General features: G+C 42.9%; 1 protein-coding gene across 1 annotated transcript in view; it reads left to right on the forward strand.

Moving 5' to 3' along the window:
• Positions 1-18,781, forward strand: part of pear1 (platelet endothelial aggregation receptor 1) — a 58,606-nt gene that overhangs the window by 30,498 nt on the left and 9,327 nt on the right. The window contains exons 5-13 of the mRNA XM_080747407.1: positions 4,587-4,679; positions 10,107-10,353; positions 11,746-11,851; positions 13,546-13,682; positions 14,199-14,411; positions 14,883-15,057; positions 15,702-15,822; positions 16,798-16,961; positions 18,344-18,446. Coding sequence (XP_080603533.1) covers positions 4,587-4,679; positions 10,107-10,353; positions 11,746-11,851; positions 13,546-13,682; positions 14,199-14,411; positions 14,883-15,057; positions 15,702-15,822; positions 16,798-16,961; positions 18,344-18,446 — 1,359 coding nt within the window. The remainder of the gene's footprint in view (positions 1-4,586; positions 4,680-10,106; positions 10,354-11,745; positions 11,852-13,545; positions 13,683-14,198; positions 14,412-14,882; positions 15,058-15,701; positions 15,823-16,797; positions 16,962-18,343; positions 18,447-18,781) is intronic.

Here is an 18,781-nt window from a genome sequence, read left to right on the forward strand (position 1 = left end):
ATGTACATGGCTAGAGCACAGCCATGTCATTGCCTATTACATTATGATTACCAACCTATGATAAAAGTATACACCCATGGTACTGTAACTGTATGATGCATTGAAACCATGCAAAATTACATATGATAATAATATGATCAGTTCTGCACAGAGCTAAATATGTTTCCTAAAGCCACACCTCCAGTACAAGGAATACTATTTGCAAATGTCCATTTTAATAGCAATATTGATTGGTGATTAATAATAGTGAATAGAGATTTACTTTTATAGTTGTACAGCATTTTAAGTAAAGAAGATAAAAGCGAAGAAGTCCCATGTGGAAGACAAAACCGGATTAGGGCTATAAATAAAACATTGTTTTAGAAAAGCGACTCCAACCGTTTCTGAATTAGCGTCATCAGTAGTGGAGCGCTCTTTATTGCTGGCGAGTGCAGGACTGGTGAGGTTGAAGCTGGTTGGAAGCCCACCCTGGAAGGAAGCGCCTCACTGGCACCAAACCCCAGCTAACATCAGAGACATGACTAGAATCACATGGTTGAGTCCAGCTGTTCATCTGGCATCACTCTGTTGTGATGTGTGGAATAGTTTTCGGGAAGCAAGCATAAATTTTATAGGGAAGCGAGCTTACAACTGTGAGCTTGTTGATCGTCTATTTTCTGCGAAGAGGTTCGGTGTAGAGCATACATGGGCAACTGGCGGCCCGGGGGCCACATGCGGCCCCCACCTTCACTTAATGTGGCCCGCAGGTTAATACCGGAATAATGATATATTATTGATTTCAGCTGTTGCAATTCCAAACATGACCTGCTTTAATTCCGTCAGTCTATATTAGTAGCTTAATGACTAGTATAGTAGTATTAAAATGTTTTTTTTTATGTCCAATGTATTTGTCTTTAGGTTCATAAAGTTAACATGAGTATATAACTAAATGCGTTTGAAATTAAATCAAAATGTTACATTTCAGGATTCCAATAAGAAATAACAAGAAATAATTCAGGATTCCAATTCAAAAGAAGCAAAAATAGCCGATCTACTGCGATGCGTTTTGAGCTTGTAGATCTGCTATTTTTGCTTCTATTGTATGCAATACTAGAATGACAAATGTGGCCCTCTGGAGTGAAGGTGGAAATATAGTGGCCCTCACCATCATCAAAGTTGCCCACGCCTGGTGTAGAGGGAATAAAAGGAGGAGGCCCAGTATAGACCCCTGGGGGACTCTTGTCAATGAAGTATATTGTTGTTGTCGGGCGGAAACCTTGTATGTCCAAAACCTTCCTTTTTTTGTAATTAGTGGCCAAGGCCACGAAGTGGCAATGCCTTGGCCACTCATTGTTATTGGACTTCATCACTATTATTATTATTATTCCGCCACTTTTGCTCTAGCGGCTAGACCGTGCAGTCGCTTTTTACGAAACTCGGCAGTATGGCAGAGGACTATGCCAAACGGCTAAAACGCGAAGCTCGCAACAATCGGCCAAAGGGTGGCGCTGTAGGAAGCCTTCGAAAGTGCAAACTTTGAACAGGTGTAGCTCATGCCCTGTTTCAGGTACAGCAATGAAACCTGTATACACTTGTGCGTCTCCTCATGCCGAACAACTTTTACGCTCTGACTTTTGACCTCTGACCTTTACTTCTCCCACAATTTTGAATTATATGAAAAACAGTAAAAATGTATCTCCTCCTGGGATTTTCGCGTAATGTGCGCGAAACTTTTTTTACATGAACTTTGGACCAATACGGTCTGAAAACTTAGGCGGATTTTCTTTGAAGCGAAACATTATTTTTTAATAATTAACCGTATAATGCAGTTTCATGCAAATTATTATTCTGCCTCTAAATCATACATGCAAAGTGACACGTTCATGGCAGTATGGCAGAGGACTATGCCAAACGGCTAAAACGCGAAGCTCGCAACAATCGGCCAAAGGGTGGCGCTGTAGGAAGCCTTTGAAAAATGCCAACTTTGAACAGGTGTAGCTCATGCCCTGTTTCAGGTACAGCAATGAAACCTGTATACACTTGTGCGTCTCCTCATGCCGAACAACTTTTACGCTCTGACTTTTGACCTCTGACCTTTACTTCTCCCACAATTTTGAATTATATGAAAAACAGTAAAAATGTATCTCCTCCTGGGATTTTCGCGTAACGTGCGCGAAACTTTTTTTACATGAACTTTGGACCAATACGGTCTGAAAACTTAGGCGGATTTTCTTTAAAGCGAAACATTATTTTTTAATAATTCACTCAATGTTGCAGTTATATGCAAATTATTCTTCTGCCTCTAAATCATACATGCAAAGTGACACGTTCATGGCATTTGGCAAATATGTCGAGGGTTAGTCCAAATATCACTGAAAGCAATCTTACTCGAATTGGCCAAAGGGGGGCGCTATACAAAGCGTTTGAAAACTCAAACTTTAAAGGGGCATAAGTCATGCCTCGTTTCATTTGAAGACATGCAACTTGCTTACACGCGTGCCTTGACTCAAGCGGAAGACATCTGTGTCTTTGTTAAGTAAGCTCCGCCCTTAGATTTTCCGCCAATTTGAGCAGTTTGTAAAACACTTAAACCCGCTTTTATTCCGGAACTTTTGCGTCACGTGCACAGAACTTTTTTTACATGAACTTTGGACCAATATCTAAAGATCTGTCAGATCGGATTTTTTAAACATTGAAACATGCTTTTTTAATAATTCAATCAACATTGCAAGTTGTATGCAAATTATTCTTCTGCCTCTAAAACATACATGCAAAGTAAAATTTGCATGATGAACTACTGTAGAGGGTTAGTCCAAACATCGCTGAAACCAATCTTACCCCAATTGGCCAAAGGGGGGCACTATATCATTTTGAAAGAAGGCGTCAAGTACATTACATGAAACTTTTCTTTTTTCTTTTCTTTTTTTTTTAAAATGACAGGTCCATTATGTGTGGCTGCTGTAGTGTAGTGGTCAGTGCCTGTGCCTGGTATACGGATGGTTGTCAGTTCAAATCCCACCTCGGGTTGAGTTGATGTTAACATCCTGGATGCCCATGGCATGTGCATATGTCAAACTCTTTAATGTTGACACGTCTGATCTAACTCCAGATCACGTTCATGTTTAAAATGAGCCCCACAACTACTGTAGATTTACATGAAACTTTTTTTTTTTTCTTTTCTTTTTTTTTTAAATGACAGGTCCAAAATGTGTGACTGCCGTAGTGTAGTGGTCAGTGCCTGTGCCTGGTATACGGATGGTTGGCAGATCAAAACCCACGTCGGGTTGAGTTGATGTTAACATCCTGGATGCCCATGGCATGTGCATTTGTCAAACTCTTTAATGTTGACACGTCTGATCTAACTCCAGATCACGTTCATGTTTAAAATGAGCCCTTCTCTACCGGCTGTTTTTTTCGGTTTTGAGTAAAAGAAAATATGATCACTCGAAAATGTCAGAAATACTCAGATTACATTTACTCAGATTGATTTCACCCCAAGCCTCCAAAATATAAAAAATAAATCAATAAAATCAAGGCACTCAGCCTACATAGAACTTTTTTTTTAAACAAACATGGTTAACAGATCCTGTGGCTGCCTAGTGTAGTGGTCAGGGCCTATGCCTTTCATGCAGAAGGTTGTTGGATCGAATCCCGCTTGGGGTTTATATAAGCATAATACCACGACATTTGGTAGACTTTACAGTTTGGTTCCTTGAACAATGTCTGATATGGAGCCTTCCTATAAATGTCCCCCAACCCCCCTTGATGCGTATTTTAATATCCGCCATTACTAAATAATGTATTTTGCATCATAAATCCTGAAACAAGCATTATAATACAAACTGTCATGTCTACACCTATGTTGTGATTTCCAAGGATTGCAATGATATCATGTACCTATAGGCCTATTATAGTCACCACTAGGCCAAAAAAAAAAGAAAAAAAAAAAACACCTGACCTGCCGGAGACCTGTTCGGAAGAACACTGCTTCCAGTTTTTCTTTGATTTGTTCTTTGCTTTCCCTTGATGCTTTTTTGCTTTCCTACTTTTTCTACCTTGGCCACTTTATCGCTGCTTGCAGCTATATTTATTTTTAAAATAGTGAAAATAGCCGATCTACAAGCACACACCGCCTCACATCGCGAGGCGTTGTGTGCTTGTAGATCTGCTATTTTCACTACTTTTGTGCAACACTTTGTATGATGAAGTAGGGCTTTCATTTACCAAAAAACATATGCATTTGAAAGGTTTCTGCCTGACAGTGACAATATATGGGTTTTACTTTTATTAATCACATACAGTGCACAGAAGTCTTACTATAATGACACCTGTGAAATAACTGAATATTGTAGAATGATTAATGTCTTCTGGAATACGGTTATACTCCCTGATATGTGTGGTTATTGATAAATAATCAGAACCTTACTACTGCTTTGTGGCTTTGGGCATTTTTCTTAACCGCCATGTTATTGTACATCACGTTTTGATGACCGCACCCTCTTGTTGAGTACTATGACTGGCCTTCTGAATATGTACCACTAATATTGAGTCATCTTGACCAGCCCAGAGTGTTAGAACGGGTGTAAACATGTGTTTTTCATCACCAGCGCGCTGCACCAAGGAGTGTGTCCACGGGCGATGTGTCGCTCCTGATCGCTGCCAGTGTGAAGGAGGCTGGCGAGGAGACGACTGCTCCAGTGGTGAGTATAGTGTGGTGGAATTCAGATCAATCAATAATCATGAGAAAATGAGGAGACAAGACAATTATATTAGGTGGTGGTGTGGTCAAGTTTATGTAACATGATATCATGGACAGAAGTACAGTTATCACTCTGGGCAGTGGTAAATGAGTTCTGCCGAGAAGAATGGTCCGACACTAGAGTTATACTGTGTGGCTTCAATGCCTCTGGAACGAGCTGTACCATAACAAGATAGGCTTTACCAAAACAATAGTTACTGAGGCCTACTGAAGGCCTCTCTACTCCTAACTATCAGGTATTAGTGTCATCATAAAGACCTAGATATTAATATAATCAATGAACACATGATCTACTCTATAACGTCACACATAATCAATCATGATAAACTCTAATCTACGACAATAGCAACCTACTCTCTCTCTCTTTCTCTTTCTCTCTCTCGCTCGCTCTCTCTCACTCCCTCTTGCTCTCTCTCTCTCTCTCTTTCTCTCACTCCCTCTTGCTCTCTCTCTCTCCCTCTCTCTCTTTCTCTGTCCTCTCACAAATACAGCAACACATGCAAAATGTTACTCTGAGGACAAATGGATAAATGAACTGTGTACGAGTGCACTCACGCACGCACGCACGCACGCACGCACGCACACACTTGCATACACAACTAAATGGCCACTAGTCAAATGGCCGACCATCACACAGGACAGCCGTCCAATGGAAACAGAAAGGGAACACACAGAACAACACATGTGTCATTGCTGTCAGCCTCCTTCCAGAAAGCAGTTTAATAGTCCAGGAGGACAACGTGTCCTTCCTCCTCCTCCTCCTCCCCTCACTGTCAGCTGCCATTTCTCATCTTATGATTATTCACAATCATAATTATACTAATATCTCTATTTCAAATTCTGTTCCAACGTCCATCCTTCCACTTTGGAGGGAAATCATTGCTTTAAGTCTGTGTCTCTGGGTTCCAGAGTGTAGTTTGTAAACAACAGTTGACTGAATTTGCCAATTATTTGCCAGAATGTATTGATGTTTATTACTTGCAATCATTTTGAGACTAAACTATGAGAAATCAAGACACAGATTATTTGCATCATTAAGGTAAGTCTTCCTCAGTTACAGTATGTAGTGAAACCATAATAAGGTATCATTTAGATGCAAGTTTATTTTATTGTCACACAAGCAATCCTTACACAAATAACCTTAAATCCAACACTATAAGAACAACTTGCACACAGCAAAACCAATTGTCATGCATTATACTTCATACTGTCCTAATTTTACGGCTTTGGTTAACTGTTCATAAAAGCAAAAGTCAGCAGGAAACACTGCTGCTATAACTCCTGGCAACAATCTGAAAAGTGAGTTGTTAGGGTTTTTAGGTATTATTATTATTTTTTTTACTATGAAATTACAATAAACCAAACAATGTGCACCATCAAAGTCAAATGAGATCTTTTGGGAATCGTGTTGCTTCATGAAAATGAAGTTTTCCACTACTTTTGTCTAACGTTGTAAACATCAGCCTGTTGCATAGTACTCAGCAGGGTCAATAGTACAGTGAGCCTCCCTCCATTTCCCCCTTTCCTCTCAGAGAGAGAGAGAGTTAGGGGTTTAGTTTGTACGAGCAGCAGTTGAATCAGATGACAGGAAAGGGAAATGGAAAATGTTACCCTATTCTCTCTGCTCGTCCCATCTACCCTGCACTTTCTCTCGTCATCCCCCTTCTCCCTTCTCTCTCTCTCTCTCTCTCTCTCTCTCTCTCTCTCTCTCTCTCACTTACGTCTTTGCAATAGCTCTCCTTCTCTCCTGCACTCTAATTTCTCCCCCTCCCTCCTCTATTATTTCTTCCCTCTCCTTTCCCTAACCCTCTATCTCCTTCTCCCTCCCTCTCCCATACTCTCTCAATCTCTCTCCTCTTACCCCCAAATTAAACCCCTCTGTGGTCTCTCTCCTCTCCTTTTCCTTCCCCCTTTCCCTTCTCTCTCGCTCTCTCTCTCTCTGGACAGACATTAAGCCTTGGCCCCAATGTGTAGAGCCATAATAGAGCCTTACTGGCAGAATGTGAGCTGACACTTCCTGGATGCCTGTGTGTTGAGCTATCTGGCTGAGGGAAAGAGAAGAGGGCCTGAGGTTTTCATGGTGAATGCTCTTTAGTACTGTGTGGACACAAAAGAAACACAGAAGGTAGCGCAAAGAAGACAGCGAAGAGTGCACAGCGTTGGCACCGCACACAAAAGCATTGAAGAGAGGAGAGTTGTACAGTATGTAGAGATGAAGTAGCTAAACCCATAACAGATGTTCTAGAAATGACGCGAAGGACAAGAAAAAAAGTTGATGGCAGCGGTAATGGTGATTATCTAGATAAGATAAGGAATGTGCATGTTAGGGTGCCAGACAAAGTGAGGGCAAAGCGTTGGCTAGCCTGCTGGCCATATGCCCCCATTTTCAAAATCGATTTTTAATAGGAGAGCTAGATCAAGACAAAAACACAGGCCAGTGTTTCAACCAGTCCGCGCTAGATCCCCGGGAGATTATGTGGAGCTTGCCTTGGACACAGGCGAGAGCTGCACCACCACTTGGAAAAAATACACTGGGGAAAGAGAGGAATTTTCCCACCATATCATCGTGCATTCCGCATAAGGCACAGCGAAACGCTGCCAGTACTAATGTGCACATCAATCAGTGATTTTACATGCATGAAATATTCCGAATAATAGTTCATATCCCTGTGAAGGCCGCATTAGGGATGAGATGTTTACATGCATCTTCATATCCTAATGGAAAATACATAAATAAACAGTATGTTTATTCTGACCACCATGGAACAGACCTTTCACCGGCTGCATTCTGAACCGAACCGAGCATTATGGCAACTAGCAGTGGTGGAAAAAGTACTTAAGTAAAAGTATCAATACTGCAATATAGAAATACTCTGTTACAATTAAAAGTCTGGAATTCAAAATGTACAGTGTGTTGACCCATTGTGAGCGTGTAGATTGGCTATTTTCAAATGCCTGAAATGTATATAGGGCTGAAGAAACTAGTAAAGTTTTCAAATATTTGTAGCTGAGTAAAAGTACAATATTTGCCTCTGAGATGTAGTGGAGTAGAAGAAAAATAAATACTCAACTAAAGTACAAAATACCTCAAAACTTTACTTAAGTATAGTACTTGAGTAAATGTACTTAGTTACTTTACACCACTGTCAACTAGAGTAGCACCAGTTGTCAGAGTAGTGTCCATTATCATAGTACTTGGATGTATGACGTAGATGTAGACAACTTGGGAGAGATCGTCAATCTCCATACAGGGCAAGTGTTTCAACCGAGCCAGTACCACAGTGTAAAAACTATGTGCGATTTACATGCAAAAACTTGATAAAACAGTATCAGAGGCGACAGAGAGAAAGCAATGTGCTTTGGTGCTCACAGGCAAATAACATACAGATGGCCTGTTTCTGAGAACAGGTCTGGGAAATCTCGTTTCACCAGAAAGCTTGTGCCCTGCCAGCTGGGTTTAGTACAGTTTCTCAAAAAAATCACTTGTCCAATCTAGTACTGTTCACGCGTTCACCGATGCATGCTGCCTGGCCCTGTCAGCCCCTTAGCCCCCGTGTTGATGACCCTATAGACTTGTTCAGTCGTTGACCTCCGTTGCCATCCTAGAGAATGCCAGTGTAAATATTATCGTCACTCCAGCTGAGTTTCTTATAACTCTGTGTGACACACAGTCTGAGCAGAAACCCTCTTGCATGCCCACACAGAACAAGTGAACCTGTGATTCGTTTAAACAAAAGAGGGAACAGTCCTGCTCTGAGTTGTAGAAATAAACATTGCATTCTGTGGGACCGCTTCTGCTCCAAGCCAAATTTGGCTGTACTTTTATCCCACTACGTAACGGTCAAGGAAGTCCTTGTACTTTTCAAAGCTGTGACAGGGCGTGCATGTGGCAGAGATGGGATAGGTGGGTGGACGGACGATAGGTGGGCAAGGATGTGGCTGAAGACTGTTTGCTGAGAATTTGTGTCAAGAGAAAGATGCTATTCTTTGTGGAAAAAGACACATTTGCCAAATGTCCTGTGGTCAAAAAGTGCCTAACTTGGAATTATTACTTTTACATATATTCTTTACATAATTTTTACATCATTTTTGTATTATAGGTTCCTTCCAACCTGTTTCACACCTGCGAGAGTTTGAGTTATTGATGAGATGTCTGAGGAATGCACCCTTGACTAATTTCATTACTTATACAATGATCCGCATGTCCTGAACTCTCCTCACCGTCATTGAAATCCAAGCCCTGTGCGACTCACCATGGCAAGTTAAACCCCTTAAAGACTGCTGTAAAATTAACCATTTTAACCTCGTTCGTCTTGTCGGCTCCATGCAAATTGCACTGTCAATTGTAAATCATATGTTGGTAATATAACACTCCCTGGGCTGACTTGGACGTGGAAGGGACATCACGGCTGGTTGGAGACCCGTGACTATACATGGAGAAGATATATTGCCCTGAGGGAGTGATCACTTGCACTGTCTTTCTCTTGGCGATAGTGACCTTGTTCCACTTCTGTTATTCTATGCTTGATATGAAAGTCCCCATGATATGAATAGAATTTAATAAAACTGGATTCTTGTTTGTTTAATTGAGTTGGGTTTTATAATCTCATCATATCACCGTACACGTAATGCATAAAATAACAATAACAATTTCTGTGTCTACAACGTTACTGCGCCTGCGCTAACTCCGATATTTGAGGTCCTACATTTCAGAATTGCTTCTGGGTTGTTGATAGCGTTAGTTGCCAGAGGGGGCAGTGGCCTAAAGGTTACTAAGGTTGGGCCAGTTGGCTAATGCCTGGTTTCCCCTCCATGAAAATCAACTGCTGGCAGGTAAACATGTAGAAAGACTGTATTAATATCACATTGTAGCAATAAAGGATTATGCAAACCTGGAGGAATAAAGGTTAAGAAAGTGATATCCATAACCCTAATCCAATAGAGCAAAACTGCAACGTATAACACACCACCATTTGCAATAAAGATCACAGTCAAAATTCATCATGTAATCATATTTCACAACGATGGCAGCTGTTCAGTAGGAGTATGGCAGGTTCAGGGTACAAGACCAAACAAACATTGGCTGAGCTAAGGACCAGCTCCTCTGTAGATCGGCTATTTTTGGTGAACCTTCCCCCCAGAATAGGCATGCTGGGGTTCAAGTGGTTAAACGTCAAGTATAACGTTATTTTCAGTCAGTTCTGATGGAAACGGATATTTCTCCAATATGATGTAAGATTTTGAAAATTAACAGTGTAACTCAGGGGTGCCGTGGATGAAAAAGGTATTTACAGGGGTGCCCTGAGTAAAAAAAAAACCTTACTGAGTCGTCATCAAGATTCTTTTCTTTTCTGTGCCACTCTTCCAGCCTGTGATGACAAACACTGGGGTCCAAGCTGCAGTCAGGAGTGCAAGTGTGAGAATGGAGCATTCTGCGACCCGGTCAAGGGAACCTGCCAGTGTCCGCCAGGATACATAGGGCGATACTGCGAGGACCCCTGCCCAGCTGGCAACTTCGGCAAGGGCTGTCTACAGAGGTGCAAGTGTGGAACAGGGGGGTCGTGCGACAAAGCAACTGGAGAGTGTCAATGTCGGGAGGGGTTCACTGGCACACTGTAAGCATTACCTACAAATATTTAAAAAATGTTATATCACAGGTTACTTTACCTTACATCTGAAAATATACACATATTTTCCAATGGCCTTTAGGGGCCCTTGTGTTTACCACTTTGAGCCTAGCGTCCATATTCCCAACAGTCGTTGGAAATATCCGATCTGCAAGCTCACAGTGCATCACAATGTGTCACAATGCAAGTTGTGAGCTTGTAGATTGGCTATTTTCGGTGAAGAGTTTTGATATAGACGGAAAAAAGAGGGGGGGGGGGGTAAGTATAGATCCCTGGGGAACCCTGGTCAACAAAGTATATCAGGTTTAAGTTGGTAAAGAAACGTGTTCTCTGAAAGTAACATGCTCACCTTAAACAAATTGAAAGTTGGAAATTGGAGTTTTGTGTTTTTACGGAAGCCTTGTTTTATGACAGCTTAGTAACTTGATTTTCTAAACAAGCGGACAGCAGCATATTAGGCTTCCTCGTCCTGGCACAGGCTGCAGTACAATTTGGTTCTTCCACTAATGTTGCATTTATAGAGGAAAAAGGACCCTGATGGACCATGCTGTTCCATGAGTCATCAGTTACCGCCCTGTGTTTTAGAAGCCCCTGTGGATGAGTATAGGGAATGAAAACCTAGCCACTAGGTATTAGTGAAAAGACTTTATAGTCAGCACCAACCAATTTGAAAGCACAATACAGCTTTATAAAAAGAATTGTCTGGCTCGCACAACTAAGTGTAGAGCTCCTTGGGGCTTAGTTTGTGTTGAAGTCAGTCTTAATTAATAATAATATGAGTTCTGTTCTGCGCCCACAGACAGTGAGAGATTTAACCACAAGCTCACTCACAACGCATCATATTGTGATGCGTTGTGACCGTGTAGATCTGCTACTTAACAGTATTTCCAAAATAATTTCAAATGTTTGAAAATGTTTTGAAAAAGAAGTTTTGGAATATTATCTTGCCTATGATGAGGTGCGCAAATATAGGGCCGCCAGAAGATCCACAGTACTACAGTACCAACTGTATTTCAAATGATAATATATGTACTGTACAGCTACAAAAGGCTGCTGGCTCAGGATTCAGTACTGTGCACAAAAACGTAATAAAAGCCCTGTGTTCCACACTGCTATTGCATGAGCCTCCCAGCTCGACCCCTGTCAGAACACTCAAACATCGCCTGCCAGTGAGTAGTGACATCAGTACATTACTCTTAAATGTGGCCAATTTATAGAAACACATTTGTTCTCTATAGAGTACCTAAAGAGCCAAAACATTTAGTTAATCTGTCAAGAACGTCATACTGCACTATATGTGAATTGTTGTTGCACAATGTTTTGACTAACACTAACACCCTGTAAGTTCTTATTAACAGTTACGTCTATTCTATTCTCCAGCTGTGAGAAGGCATGCCCTAGGAACCGATGCCCTCTTCGATGCCCCTGCCAGAATGGGGGTATTTGCCAGGGCAAAGGTGTCTGCGCCTGCCCCCCTGGATGGACGGTACGTTTTAATGTTTTACAGATGTTGGGTTGGCCCTGATATTGATGAAATTCCTGATGTGTTCCAAATTTGAAACTTGGGTCTGAGGTGGAATGTGTTGTTTTCATCTGGAGTGGATCCCAGGGCGTACAGTGCACTGATGTTTCACAATCTAGTGAATGAGTTAGCTTGTCAGCACGTCACCCACCTATTTTCTGGAAGCATTTTCGGAAACACCCTAGCGGCTGATAGCAATAACCCCCAATAAATCGATCAGCCGGCAGGCTACGCCTCTGAGGTAGAAACTTGTATGACAAGCAAGTAAAGGACTCACGTCCAACGAAAGCTCAGGTTTAAAATGCTTTTACTTCAGTATCACTAAATATTACAATACAAACTTCCAATACATCTGTATACTGTACATACAGTAAAGGTCTTTGCACATAGGCGCGTTTAGGCACGGACAATTTCATTTTTTTAAAAGAAAACAATGATTCTCTACGACCTCATGCACACCGGATCTGAATTACCCGTGCGACGAGTGGCTGCGGCCATTCGTTTTTTTCTCGATCGAACCCAGTTCGATTCGTGCATCATGTCGCATGCGGTAAAAAACTCATCACTCCTTTTATGACTCCTTTTGGGATCCGCAGCGCCGATTCCACACAGCATTGCACTCCAAATCCAATGCGTTTTATTCATGCAGCAAACGAAAAAAACGCAACTGTCCTGTGTGCAAAGGGCTTAAATGTGCAAAGAACTAAATTAAACAATGAGCATTTCCTCAAAATGCGGTCAACAGAAATGATCCCTCCCAGCTCACCCTACCCCCAGTCCCCCACGCTTAATTTGGAATTGCACATGAGTTCTGGGCGGAGGCGTTTGATTATTGTCCACGACATTGCAAGCGGCGCGAAGGCCAGCGGACCTTGGTCCTGCTCTTTGCCCCCGAGCGCCGCAGGCGCGAGTGGCCGCGAAGAGCGGGCCAGGGCCGCGCGGCCGGCGGAGCGCCGCGCGAGTTACGAAGCCGTGGTGAATGCAATCGTTATATTTATGCCCAGGCCGTAAGGCCTGGGCAAGCCCACGATAAACGCACCGCCGTGCGGTCCAAGCGACCAAAAAGGAGCGCTCCCTAGCGCCGTTTCAGCCAATCAAAAGCTTCCATGGGCGGGGTTTGCCCAGAACGCGTGTGCAATTCCAAATCACGCGTCCCCCACGGTCAAACCAGCCTTCAGTTGAGCAGGTGAGGACCATTACTTGTAACCGCTGGAGGCCACCCACAGAGACACTCCCATCACCACAGTGCCAATGCAGTGCCTGTATATGTATCTCATATCAATAATCCAATCCAATCCAGTGCACAAATACAAATATGAAACCCCATTTGGCTCCTTCACACCCTATACTTATCATAGGTTAATTTTATTGTACGTATAGATACATTTTTTTAATCCACATTTCCCACATTTCTTTAAAGTTTTCTTACACCTGATTTATTCTGCAAATTTCTGCGGTCAGATATTTGCAGTGTGCGACACCGGCATGCAACAAAGAATAAATCAAAGAATGAAGATAATTGAGCTCAGACTCATGACATTGCTGTCAGAATGCCAACGATGTGGCAATTCCCATTATTTGGTGTTTAGGTTAAGCATCCCATTTGATTTCGTGTTCCCTCCATCCCTCTCAAACTCCTTCTCTACGTTGCTCCACAGGGTGCTGTGTGTACAGAGCGGTGTCCGGAGGGTAGGTTCGGCTCTAACTGTGCCCAAGAATGCATGTGCCACAACAGGGGCCACTGTGACCCAGAGAATGGGCAGTGTCAGTGTGCCGAGGGATTTACTGGAAACAGGTATGTCTTTCCACTTAGCGGTTGTTAATGTCTGAGTGCTTTCCCATCAGGGGCGTCACCGGGGTGAGGGGGGGGGGGAGTGGGACTGAGTTACTAGTTACTAGGGCCCTAGTATAATCATTTTATACTTTAGCTATTCAATGTGTGCAAATCTTTGAATATGTGTATTTTTTAAGCGAACATTTGTAACTCAAATTTTGCTTCTGGGGGGTCCCTGGAACTAAATATTTTGAGATGGGGGTCGGTGGCCTAATACATATCATTTTGGGGGTCCTTCTCATGAAACATTTTGAGCACCACTGACATAGAAACATAGGTTTTTCAAAAATAGCAGATCTACAAGAGATTGTATATCTGCTATTTTTCAATAGTTAAAGCACAACATAATGTGTAATAATGCGTTCCCAGTCTAAATGGCTTAAACCCCCAGTGAATCCTTGTACCCAGGGTCCAGAATTTGGTGCGACACCCGTTTCCCATCTCCATGCTGTAACTTTTGGCGTCTCTGTCCCTCAGATGCAGTGAGGAGTGTTCAGTAGGAACATACGGTCTGGACTGTAAAGGCGTGTGTGACTGTGCTAACGGCGCACGCTGCTACAACATTGACGGAGGCTGTCTGTGTGACTCGGGCTTCAGAGGGCCACAGTGCCGCGACAGGATGTGTCCCCATGGCAGCTATGGCCTCCACTGTGAGCGCACATGTCAGTGCCAAGACAAGCACACACTCAGGTAGGTCTTGGTGTGTACGTACTGTATGTATGTTAACTCAGTACTTTTATTTTACTTAGGAGCGTGGATTTTGCCAATGCATTTCAATAGGAATGGAGCGGTTTGCTTGCTCACTTGCGGATTTCTGGCCTTTTGGTGAAATATCGAAAACAACAGACCTCCAAGATCACAACGCGTCACGCTGTGACACGTTGTGAGCTTGGAGATTGTCTATTTTCGGTGCGTGATACCACACTGAACTAAGTATAATCAATTTCTTTCACCATAGTAAAAACTGCATTCATGGTCTGGAGAGGGCACTTTTTACAGACGGATTAAAGGGCAGGGGCTCATGCCCCCTTTGATGTCTATGTGTGGAGAATACAGAGAATGGAGCTCCACTGGCCAGCAGCAGACAGAGAGGATGTTATGTTATGAGCATGCTTAATGCACTCATGGATCAACTGTTTTCCTTTTGTCATCATTGGCCAGCTGTCATCCAATGAAAGGCGAGTGCACGTGCCAGCCAGGATGGGCGGGGCTGTACTGCAACGAGACCTGTGCCCACGGTTACTACGGACACGGCTGCCTAGAACCCTGCCTGTGCGTGAACGGAGGGGTGTGTGACGGCGCCAGCGGGCGCTGCCAATGCGCCCCCGGGTATACGGTGAGTGAAATGGATGGCATCATGGAAGTCGGGACAGGCAACATCTGTTTGGTATTTTCCCACTTCTGCGTGGTGACAACAAGCCATCGCCAGCTCCAACTGTACTCCATAAGGGATAACAGACGTGCATAAAAAATGCGGCACCACATTGTGTCATCAGTTCATCTATTCCGCATTAAGCCATGCAGCTGTATGACATATTTTCTGTATGCCATCATCAACCGAAAAAAGAAGAGATCTTCTGGTGTCTGTAATTTATATTTATTCACATAACAGTGTCAACATTGTCGTACAACAATTCATAAATGAGACCCAGGCCGCTGGCGTGGTGGTCCAGACACCCTAGACTGCAATGCCAGCCTGACAGCGTGTCGCGGGTTCGAGTCCCGTCCCCATTTCTCTCCCTGTTTCCTGTCAGTCTACTGTCCTATCTATAAAGACCTGTCAGTCTACTGTCTTATCAATAAAGGCATAAAAGCCCCCCGATTTCTTTATAAATGAGGCTTAATTGAGGCCTGACCTGACGAAGATGCATTGACATTGAAACGTTGTTGCCTGCACCCTGTAAATAAAAAAAGGATTTAACAGTCTGAGTTTGCTCCAGTGCCTTCTCATATAAGTGAGTCTCTCTGTCTACTGTACAGGGCCTTCACTGTGAGAGTCCCTGTAAGAGTGGCACCTATGGCAAAAACTGCTCCCTGGAATGTTCCTGCACCAACTCTGTGGACTGCTCGCCCATAGACGGCACCTGCTTCTGTAAAGAGGGTAAAGCTTCATTTATATATATATAAGTTACACGCTATTGTCACGTGCTGAGAATAGCAGATCTACAAACTCAACAACGATTAGTGCCGGTGTGACGGACGGTTGTGAGCTTGTACTGTAGATTTTATTTTGGGTTCTTGAACCCTCTTGTTGAACTAAATGTGACATGTGAAATGTGAATGTATGAATACATTCAATATTAAAACATATTGTTGATTACTGTTAAAGTTATTGGCTATTTTGAAATGGTGATATTTTGACATTATGAGCATCATCCAACGTATTTTGAATAGGCCTTGTACGTGAGCTGAGATGATATTCACTGTGTCTCGCTTGCTGAACACATTAATTTAAATTCTTAACATTAATGATAACACAATAACCATGTATGAAGTGACGTGCAAGTTTCCTTGCTTTCTATATAAGACAAGATTAAATTAGATCAGAGGTTTGCAACCAGTGGTCCGGGGACCACCAGTGGTCCTTGAGGGGGTTCCAGGTGGTCCCCAGATAAATGAAGAATTGTTATTTTGATTGACCTGTTATCTCACTTATGGTACCATACCAATTACTGTACAGTGTACAGCATGGAATTGTGGACAAAATCCCATCCAATGATAATAAAATAAGGTCTGAGAGGCTGCATCTCATCAAATGGTGGTCTGAGCCTCAAATGCAGAATAAACTAAAAGCAGTGCTCTTCCAAGCACAGGTCTCCTCCAGGTCAGGCCAAAGTGAAAAGGGTGCCATATCTTCTTCGGCCTTTCACGGCAATCAAACACTGCATTCATGATTTGAGGCATTTGTTCGATTTTTTTCTGACGGACGGACACACGGTCAGACAGTGTGCAAAACATAGTCTCCCCATGCCTTTGGCGGAGACAATAATGGACCTTGATATGAAATAGTTTGAAAACCACTGAATTAGATAACCACTTCCTATTAAATGACTGGCTGTCCCTTGTGTCCCCCCAGGCTGGCGAGGGAGGGACTGTTCGGTGGCCTGCTCTGAGGGTACGTGGGGCCCAGGCTGCAACGCCACCTGCCACTGTGCCAATGGGGCAAAATGTAACCCTGCAGATGGATCCTGCACCTGCACAGCAGGCTGGCAGGGGGCGCTATGTGACAAACCCTGCCCGGTGAGTTTGGTTGTTATTTGGGATTTGAGAATTACTTGATAACCGTTTTGCAATTAAATAAAAAAAATTGGGGCCTATGGTAAAATTTGCTGCAGTACTCAACAAATAAACAAACGTGCAGTAGCCTAATTCAAGACAAATATAAAGATGAAAAAAGTGTATAAAGTTTCATCCATCAACCGCTATGGGTCCTATTACTGTATGTCCTTAACAGTGAATGCCACCCTTTATTCAAAATCTACAAAACTGGTGCCAGCCATTTTGCTTAATTTTGCCTTTTTATGGGGGCCAAAATCATATTTTGTACTTAAATTACATATATAAATCTATGCTTCTATCGAAAGCCACACTACCCCTCTTACAAAGGAAAACATGTATATTTATATATATATATCCTATCATTAGATTTGGGCTTCAATAGAACATGTGTAAGATGTCTTGATCATCATCATATGTGTGTGCTGTGATGGGCCCTGTGTGCAATCTGGAGTGCAATACCATTTGAAAACCACCAGAGGGTGGTCTCCTACTATCTGATCAACTAACAGAAGAAGGAAGAAGACGTCCATCTTTTTTTTGGTTTGGGCCTGTTGTTTACATTTTGGCCAGGCCTTTTAGCTAGCATGCTATAACACTTCGGAACCCTGGCGATCGCGATCAAGGATAGGTAGAGAAGAATGGATGGCACCGCTGGAATCCTGAGAATCCTGCGTTTTTTGAGTACTTATAGTTCGTCAGGGATGCACGGGAAAGTGTATAAACGAACGTTTTAGATAACATTTAAACGGCCGGAACCAATCTTCGGCTATACCGATTTTCCGCCGGACTGTGTTACACTGGTGCTACAGTCAAATCGGCCGTATCGCTCAGGTCACGGAGGCATATGGCCAACTTCTAGAGCGATTTTTTTGAAATTACAATTATGAAAAAATGATAAAACTTTTGATTAATTAAAAAGACGTAAAAGACGTTTATGGCACCGAGGTCCAAAGACGTATAAGACGTTTATGGCGTTCAGTGAGTTAAGCAAGACTCCTTTCTTTTCAAACTTATATCTGGATAAGAAGAGCCTGAGCTAAATGCTAAATGTGTAACGATGAAATGTACGATATTGCTCTTTTCTGAGTAAAAACCCATCACACAAGGGCTACATCGCTATGATGGTTTTACTATAGCAATGTTGACATTTTTACTGCTTACCTCATCCCGTGTGTGGATGAGTATTTGTCTTCACTCTGCCAAACGGCCATGCTGTCACTATGCATCTGATGACACGCTGTAAGCCTAGTACTTTGTTAAGAGTCTCGCTGTGCTGGCCAAATGGCGGAGATATTCCCCTGACGGTACCTCGCCCCTTTCTTGGCGTTTGTTCCCATGTGCAGACGGGCACGTTTGGGCCAGGCTGCCTGAAGAGCTGCGATTGTGTCCATGCCGACGGATGCCAGGCTACCAACGGGGAGTGCCGGTGTTTGCCAGGGTGGTGGGGTGAGTAGGGAAGTCCTCCCGATGCCTGTGCCAACTTGGCTATTGGAAGCAGAGACAAGTCTGGTCCAGTATGTGCTACAGGTCTCTCTCTGCCTCAGTCACCCTCACTCCCTCTCTTTCTGTCTCTATTTCTCTCTGTCAACGTTTTTTTTTCCCCCCGCCAGCAAATCATTTTGCAGTGTATGTGTCACGTTTCTTAATTTAAATCAGTGGTTCTCAAAGTGGATTTCAGGAACTCTCTAGGTTCCTTTATGGGGGTCTAAATTGACCCTTACAAGTCTGTAACTTTGACAGTGTACAAATGGAACCAATTGGACCCTGACAGGTCATTTGGT

This window comes from Nannobrachium achirus (genome assembly GCF_963921795.1).
Source record: "Nannobrachium achirus genome assembly, chromosome: 2".
Classification (NCBI taxonomy): Eukaryota; Metazoa; Chordata; class Actinopteri; order Myctophiformes; family Myctophidae; genus Nannobrachium; species Nannobrachium achirus.